Source organism: Coffea arabica, chromosome 4c (genome assembly GCF_036785885.1).
Source record: "Coffea arabica cultivar ET-39 chromosome 4c, Coffea Arabica ET-39 HiFi, whole genome shotgun sequence".
In the NCBI taxonomy this organism is placed as follows: domain Eukaryota; kingdom Viridiplantae; phylum Streptophyta; class Magnoliopsida; order Gentianales; family Rubiaceae; genus Coffea; species Coffea arabica.
Window position 1 is genome coordinate 21,038,025 of NC_092316.1, and position 8,820 is coordinate 21,046,844.

The 8,820-nt window shown below is 41.3% G+C and overlaps 1 protein-coding gene across 1 annotated transcript; it reads right to left on the reverse strand.

The window, feature by feature from the left end:
* Positions 1 to 2,324: 2,324 nt before the first annotated feature.
* Positions 2,325 to 3,605, reverse strand: LOC113739031 (uncharacterized). Its single transcript, XM_027266280.1, has one exon. It carries the CDS (start codon positions 3,603 to 3,605, stop codon positions 2,325 to 2,327), a length of 1,281 nt encoding a protein of 426 aa, XP_027122081.1.
* Positions 3,606 to 8,820: the final 5,215 nt, after the last annotated feature.

The following is an 8,820-nucleotide window of genomic DNA, read 5'->3' on the forward strand; positions in this document are numbered from 1 at the left end:
CTGAAAGGATCATCTGCCATTTGGCCAGACGCCCAGTTGGCATCAGTTTCTCCAAGAGGTATTTCAGAGGATCAGAGCGGGATATGAGATATGTGGTGTGACTTAACAGGTAGTGTCTCAACTTTTGAGCTGCCCAGGCCAATGCACAATAACTTTTCTCAATGAATGAATAATTAGCCTCATACTGGGTGAATTTCTTGTTGAGATAGTAGATGGCTTGCTCTTTCCTTTTGGAATCATCATGTTGCCCCAGAACACAACCTACTGTTCCGTCGAGCACGGATAAGTACATGATCAAAGGGCGGCCCGGTTTGGGTGGCACTAGGACTGAAAAGTGCAGCAAATAATCCTTAATTTTGTCAAAAGCTTGTTGGCACTCTTCATTCCAATGCAATGGCACATTCTTTTTTAACAACTTGAATAGCGGCTCGCACGTTGCGGTTAATTGGGCAATGAATCTTACAATGAAATTAATCTTCCCTAAGAAACTTTTCACATCTTTTTGCGTTTTTGGCACTGGCATGTCTCGAATTGCCTTGATCTTTGCCGGGTCTATTTCTATGCCCCTTTTACTGACAATGAATCCCAACAATTTACTAGCTGGTGCTTCAAAGGCACATTTCGCAGGATTTAGCTTCAAATTGTACTTTCGCAACCTTTCAAACAACTTTCTTAGATCAATCAAATGGTTTTCTGCTTTCTTGGATTTGATTATAATGTCATCCACGTAAACCTCCATCTCCTTGTGGATCATATCATAAAACAAAGTAGTCATAGTCCTTTGATAAGTAGCTCTGGCATTCTTTAAACCAAATGGCATTACCCGATAGCAAAATGTGCCCCAAGGGGTGCTAAAAGCAGTTTTTTCTCTATCCTCTTCGACCAATAAGATCTGATGGTATCCAGCAAAACAATCACAAAAAGATTCAATTTCATGTCCGGCAGTGTTGTCTAGAATGATGTGGATGTTTGGCAAAGGAAAGTCATCTTTAGGACTGGCTTTATTAAGGTCCCTATAATCAACACAGATTCGTACTTCTCCATTCTTCTTTGGAACAGGGACTGGATTTGAGAGCCAAACAGGGTAATGAGATACAATGATAATATTAGTCTTAAGCTGCTTTTCAATTTGCTCTTTTATTTTGAGGCTCATGTCTGGTTTGAATTTACGAGGCCTTTGCTTCACTGGTGGAAAAGTTGGGTCTGTAGGCAATCTGTACACCACTACATCGGTCGAAATGCCAGTCACATCGTCATAAGACCATGCAAATACATCTTGAAATATAGACAAAAACTCAATCATCTCCTCTTTCTGCTTTTCGTTCAAATGAATACTGATTTGTATCTCCTTAACCTCAGTCTTAGTGCCAATGTTGACAATTTCTGTTTCTTCTAGGTTGATTTAGGTTTCTCCTCATATTGTTCAAGATCTTTTGAGAGAAAATCATATACCTCCTCATTATCACTCTCGTCTTGCAATTCAGATTGCATAATTTCGAAGTCGTGAGTGATATAGAGATTGTCATCATTGGATTCCAGAATAGAATAGTGATATCCATAGGGTCAAATAATTTTATTTTTGGCCATCTGAAAGAATTAAGAAATTCAAGGCAATAAGCAAATAAAACACGCAAATAAACAAGTAAACGAACAATTGTGATAAAAACTACTTGTGCATTTTCATAAGCTTCAAATCAAAGTGAAACAAGACAAAAGTTTAATTGCTAAAGATGCTTTCATTAAACTATTTACATATGCAAGAAACAGTTTTCATGAACTTTGGTAAATGACAACCCCCTGTAGATTTACCGAAACTCCTTTTGAACGGGAAAGCACTCGGCGGTCCAGTTGTGTATAGCTCCTTGGGGAATGTCTGGGAATTCGGTATCATCTGACGGACAATCTTCGGATATTGCTCCCACAAACAAATGAGTCAGGCTTGTCTCCACTTCATCAATTGGGCTAAATTCAGATGTAATGACTTCAGCCGGCTTTGGAAAGGTATAGTGTAGTGGTGGAATGTTTAAAGCACCTAACTTGCCTTCCTTTTCTGCCTTCTTGCGTGCTTTCATTTCTTTTATATCTCTGGCAGTCGGACGGAATCCCAAACCAAATAGGTCCTTCTTTTCAATGAGTTTCACAGGCTTTAGAATGCCTTGTAGATTGCGTCCCAATCCCTTATCAAATTCATATCCTCCGCGAATCATTTCCTTGGCCATCATAACACTGACCGCTGGCAAAACCATTTCGTCTTTTGAAGCTTCACTTGTTATCCAACTCACAGAGACAATGTCAGCTGTACGGTAAGAAGACACTGAAGCATTTCAGTTACCATCCTCCTCAGGCTTGGAATCGGCAATTACAATGCAATCTTCTTCAGCAAAAATGGTTATCAGCTGGTCGTTCACCACAAATTTCAATACTTGATGCAAGGAAGAGGGTACAACGCCAGAGCTATGAATCCACGGCCGCCCGAGTAAAACATTATAGACATTGGGAAAGTGCATAACTTGGCAGGCTATCTGAAATTGAGCGGGCCCCATTTCGATCACCAAATTTACTTCTCCTATGGACCCTCTTTCGGCTCCATTGAATCCTCGAACTACGGTTTCTGAGGGTTTTAATTTGACATCTTGCAACCCTAACTTTACCAAAGTGTTCCAAGGACAAATATTGAGGGTAGACCCATTGTCGATCAGTACTTTAGGCAACATTTTCCTATTGCACGTCACAGCTACATATAAGGCTTTGTTATGACCAGTTCTTTCCGCAGGCAGCTCTTCATCAGAAAAAGTGATTTGTTTAGCAGTCAAAACATTTCCGACTATGTGCGAGAAATTGTCAACTGAAATATTCTTGGGAATCCGAACCTTAGTCAAAACTTCAAGTAACGCATCCCTGTGCAAATCGGAGGAGAAAAGCAAGTCTAAGATGGAAATTTGGGTAGGCATTTTGTTCAGCTGTTCAACCACATTGTATTCGCTTCTCTTAAGCCTCTTGAGAAAATCCCATGCCTCTTCTTCAGTCACTGCGGGTTTGGTAGTCGGCTCATGATTGCTTATTTTGACTGGGACGCCAGCAGTGGATGAGCTTGCTATTTTTCCTGACCTTGTGATAGCAGACACTTCTTCCTTCAAAACTTGTTTATCCCCAATTTGCAAAATGGGCTCACTGTAATTCCACGGCACTTGCTGTAAAATTAAAACCGGTACTTGTTCCGGGAATTCAATTACCACAGGTTCTAAAGCTACACTTTCGGATGGAGTTAGGTCTAAAATGAAGGGCCTCTTATCTCCCTCATACGATGCTTCCTTTATCACGAAAGGTTGATCCATTACCCCGAACACTTCTGTTTCATTTGACATGCTTCGGAAAAACTCTTCAAATTCCTTATCATCCATAATAACTCCGACCGTATCAGGGTGTTCCGGCAAGGGGTTCTTGCTAACATTCGGTCCTTGCTCTTCTCTCTTCCTAATTATGATTTCCCCTGCTTCGAGCATGTTTTGAATCTTATGTTTGAGGAGTCGACAATTGGCAGTGGAGTGACCAGGTGCTCCTGAATGATAAGCACAAGTAACCTGTGGATTATACCCAGCAGGCATGCCATAAGGGTAAGTTGGAGGGGGAATCACACCTATCTTACCGACAGCCTTTAATTGCTTGTACAACTAATCCAAAGGCCTGCCTAGATTGGTGAACGTTCGGGTACGATTTTGATTGTAGGATTCAATAGGTTGGGGATAGTTGTAGGTAGGTCTGTTTGGTGGGGAAAATTTTTGGTGGTAAGGAGGTCGAGGACGAGTTTGTTGAAAGTTAGGTTGAGATATTTGAAAAGGGGCCGTAGGCGGGTTGGCGTAATTTGGGTGAGGTCGGGGGTAGGAGATATTGGTATTGTAGACAGGGTGAGGATTTGAATAATAGGGATAAGGTGGTGAATATGTTGGTTTGTACTGAAATCTGGGTCTCGGTGTAAGGTTTTGATCCCAGATGAAGGCAACTTCCCCCTCTTTCTTTTTAAATTGCGGCTTTTTCCCACTACTTCCTTGTCCTTGCAAAGCATCCAACTGTGATTTGAGGGTAGAGACATTAACGATCTTCCCAACTCTTACGAAGTCATCGTACTCTTCAAGCTTATTGACAATAGCAGCAAACGAACATCCAGTCATGCGGAAAATTTCTTCAAAGTACGGCGGATCATGTGCTTTAATGAAAGTGCGTATGATTTCGTCCTCAGTCATTAGTGACTCGACTTTTGCAGCTATTTTCCTCTATCTCTTGGCATAAGTCTTATGGTCCTTAGAGGGTTTTCTCTTTGTTCCTTCCAACGTAGTTCGTGTCGGAGCCAAGTCGCAGTCATACTCGTCTGCCTCACAAAAGCATTGGACAAGTCAAGCTAGGTCTTTACTTTTTCGGGTTTCAGATTGGAATACCAGTCGAGTGCATCCCCCTCCAGACTTTCCGGGAACAGCCTTAGAGGCAGATTCTCGTCATCTATGGGCTTTCCTAACTTATTAGCAAACAGACGGAGGTGCGTTTTGGGATTGCTTGTTCCATCGTACTTGTTAAATTTTGGGGTCTTGAACCCCACAGGCAACTGCACATTTGGGAAGAGACAAAGTTCATCATACTCCAACACTCCTTGCTTGTTTAACCCTTGACTTTTCATAAATTCATCGAAACGGTCTAGGCGCTTGAGCGGCTTCATATCAACGGGAGCGGAAGATTCTCCCATCTCTGGTTTGGTTTGAATGGTATGGTCTGGCAGGAAGGGCTCAGCTGCAGTGTGATAAAAGGTATGTGGTTCAGGTGACATATGTGAAGTGACTTGGGATTGTGGAATCTGCGCGTGAGTAGGAAAAAATGAAGGGTTAGGAGGGTAAGTGTATGGCAAATTTGTGGTGGCATAGGTGAAAGTTTCTTCGGGTGGAATAAGGAAGGATGGAGTAGAGGTTATTTGAGTCGGAGGTATGACAAATGGTTCTTGCTCAGGTTGTTTGACGGGTACGGGCTCGGGTTGAACTCCGCTGCTGATAAACTCATCAATCAATTTTCTTTGGGCCGCCATCTCGGCAGCCATCTCACCAAACTTAGTAAGCATCTCGGTTAGCTGAACCCCTAAACTCGTAGCCTCCGGTTGAGCTGCAGTAGCAGACCTATCCGAGGGTTCCAGTTGTGAACTCATGTTTACACGACTCCTCTGGGCTTGACTACAGGATCGTGTTATGAGGGGGATTCGACGAGAAGTTATGTTTAAATATTACCTGAAAATATGAAATGGCTTGCTTTTAGATTTTAGCCATCGCTTAGCTTTTCCAGCAAAAATAAAAATAAAGAAGAAGAAAAAGACAAGTGTTAGTAAATATCCAAAAAATTCGGATGCATGTCCTATTGGGGAGGCCTTTTTATGCCAAGGGTAGGCCTAACATAATGCTATACCTTCGGGGTAAAATCCCACTTTTAAACCTGTAAGTGAATATAAAAGCAGGAATTCTCATTAAGTATGGATAAACTCAATCATTCTTTACAATCTCATTGATGGTTTGACTAACCATTCTTACAAAATCTTCATGTCTAGCTAGTTTAGTGTATTGGGATTCTCTAGAACTCCCAATACTAAGTTTCCGAATCTCATCTTGGATTTTGTCAAATGCACCCAATGCCTTTTCCAATTTCTCGGTTTTTCTTGCCTCTTTCTTCAATTGTGATCGGGCATCTTCCAATGCTTGATCAGCCACCATGATCTGCAACTGATGATCCTCCAATTCTTTCCTTAATTTCTCATTCTGCTCTTCAAGAGTAACGGAGACCAACGATACCTTTTCTCTTCCTTGGTCCATTATTGATTTGATCCAGTCGTTGTACTCCAAGATGACCTTAGGCTCTACTTTATTCACTTGATCCAAATGCAGGTTGTCCAAACTACACAGATTCCCCCAAGCTTCCAACACCGTACTCCGGCACTCAGCAACTGTATTGAGTTCGATGCTTCCCACTCCTTGTATGTTCGGCACTCTCTGCGAATACCCAAACTGTCTCATAACTCGTTGTGGCATGTACATAATCAATCCACTGGTGCTCGCTAACGGGATGAAGCCAAATTGTGTAGTTTTGAAAGCTGGATCTCTTACTTTCGTCCAATCAAGAACCCATTGTATCTTATCCGAAGTTAAAGCATTGAATTGAATAAACAAACTTGGAGACGCTATTCGATAGAATTTTCCAACCCTTTCTCGGTGCGACTCAACCCAATTTGCTGTTGGAAGACATGATCCCAATGGATTTAGCGCACTTTTTGACAGATGTTCCATTGCCCACATTTGAAGCACCAGGTTGGATGCATAGAAAAACCTCCTCTTCCTTTGGCATTCGGTAACTGCGGTGAAGATATCAGCGATGATGATAGGTACCAAAGTAGGGGTCTTTTCCTTGATTCTTAGAAACACACTTTGAATCATGTTGACTGTTGAGAAAGTAACCTTTTCATGCTTTTGCGGGAATAATAGTAGACTGGTCAAGGCTAGTCCAAAGACTTGTACTCGCTTTCCTTCCCACTGCTCTCTGCTAATAAAGAAGTCATCATGGTGTCGGTCATAAGAGTCCTTTTCCCCAAATCGTTCGTATAAGAACTCCAGTGGACATGATTTTGCGTCCGGGTGCTGGTCTATACTAACTTGTCTTAAACCTAGAAATTTGCAAAACTGCCCTCTAGTTCCACTAGTTGGGTACACCATAGGGCAACCTTTCCCAAGCATTTGCAATAGTCCTTCTATTTCCTCCAAAGTGGGTGTTAACTCACACACCCCAAATCGAAAAACGGAACCATCGGGATCCCAATACTCGAGTAGTACTTGAATGATTGCTATGTTTGGGGTTATGTTCAAGAGACTCGGTAGATGCCCTATATATGGGAACAATCGGTTCACTTCATGCGCCATGTTGTTCTTCCAAACCATCAGCTCACGAGGTATATGATCTAACATTCGGCACGGAGCCATCTGGGGAGGAATTTCACTGTTTAGTACCTTACATTGGAATTTTACCCCTTAGGCCAAAGAAAATTGTAAACATGGAAGTCTCGTTGGATTAAATATCCGAGACATAGGCTAGCTTAATCCTAACACGGGATCCCCTAAATGGCATTCCCTTCTAGGGTTTATGCATGATGCCATTTTATCAAAGCGCGTAAATATACAGTACACAAATGAAACGTGACCTAGAGGAACCCCTTTTTGGTACGCGGGGGTGAGCCTAAAAATGAAATGTATTTATACTACAAATGCGAAGAATTGAATTTAAACGTGTCACATCAAATAGGGTAGGCTCCTAAAGAGTACCATATCAGGACTCTTATTTTCTAAGCTTATGAATGCAATGGAGACAAAAACCAAGAAAAGTTAGTTCAATCAGACAAATACACATAACACATTGTAGCGAAACAATACAAAGAGATAAAACAATAAAAGGTAAAGAGGGGTCGGATCCCTCCCCTCGTGAATAGTGTCCCTAATTTAGGGTAAGGTCGACTCTACCCTAGGTAATTCTAGTATGGATGCATGAGGTTTGGCTCACTAATGCATCTAGACTCAATAAGGCTTCGGTTCCCAAGCGTTCAGACCTAAAAGCGAAGGGTCATCACTCCCTGGGCCTTTGATTGGTGGCTCGAGTGATCCCTTAGGCATCGCTATGGGCGCAGTGCACACTATCCGCCTATCTAAGGAAATCGATTCTAATCCTACAGGGAGATGTGGGATAGCGCCCATGATAAAGAGAAAAATAGGGTGACTAAAACTATGTATGCACGTATGAAGTGCTTCGTTTGGAGGGGAGGGATCGAGAACCAACGTGAGGCTCTAGGGTAAAAATCCCCCCACCCAAATGCAATGCAAAGCGCGGGATCACATAAATAAATCACTCATCCATCAAATTAATCGTACGCAAAATGTGCGAGGGAGTGAGTTGATACGCGCGAAATGTAAAAATCCTAAAAAGGGAAAAATGCAACCCTAAACATCCAAATGCGATATATGAAAATGTTAAAAGAAGAAAAGGATTTACTAAATCAAATTTGCTTGGACTCTCTAAATCCCTAGTGGAGTCGCCAACTGTCGCGCCCCATTTTTTGAACATAAAGAAAAATAAATGACGAGTTTAGAAAAATGGCTTTTGATCCAATTTTTGGTTGAAAAAATGAGTTTTTGATTTTTTAGAAAATAAAGAAAAAATGGGTCTAAATGGGACTTGAAAATGCGATGATTTGACCCAAAATATAGTTTAAAAAGGATTTTTTGAATGAAAAATAGAGTCGCCACTTGGTATAGAGTTAAGGTGTACCAAATCACCTAAAAATGAATTTTGAAAGAAAAAAAGTAGAAAACCCTTTTTAAACGACTCCAAGTCTATGAAAATCAGAGAAAAAGATTCAGGAGTCACGTTTGAAGAAAGGGAAGGCAAGGATAAGAGTCCAAGGCACCCTTTCAATCTAGCCAAGGCTAGTTGCGCGATTTAGTCAAAGATTTTCTTATTTTACCCTTAAGATTTATCACATTTGGATGTACTATATGAATGCAAACCCTAGACCTAAGAGAGTATCGGTGGGTCAAAATTTCTCTTCAAAACTCAATTGATGCCAATCACATTAATTGTGATGCCCAATGTGGACTCTTCGAAGAAGTCAAGAATAATGCAAGCATGAGACTCGAAAGAAAGAAAAAGTAAAGAAAATAATAATATACAAATGTGTATGACCTAAAGGAATGCATCATAATGGGTGCGGGGGACTTATACTCGTGACTTTCAATGTTCCCTTTAATAGAGGGA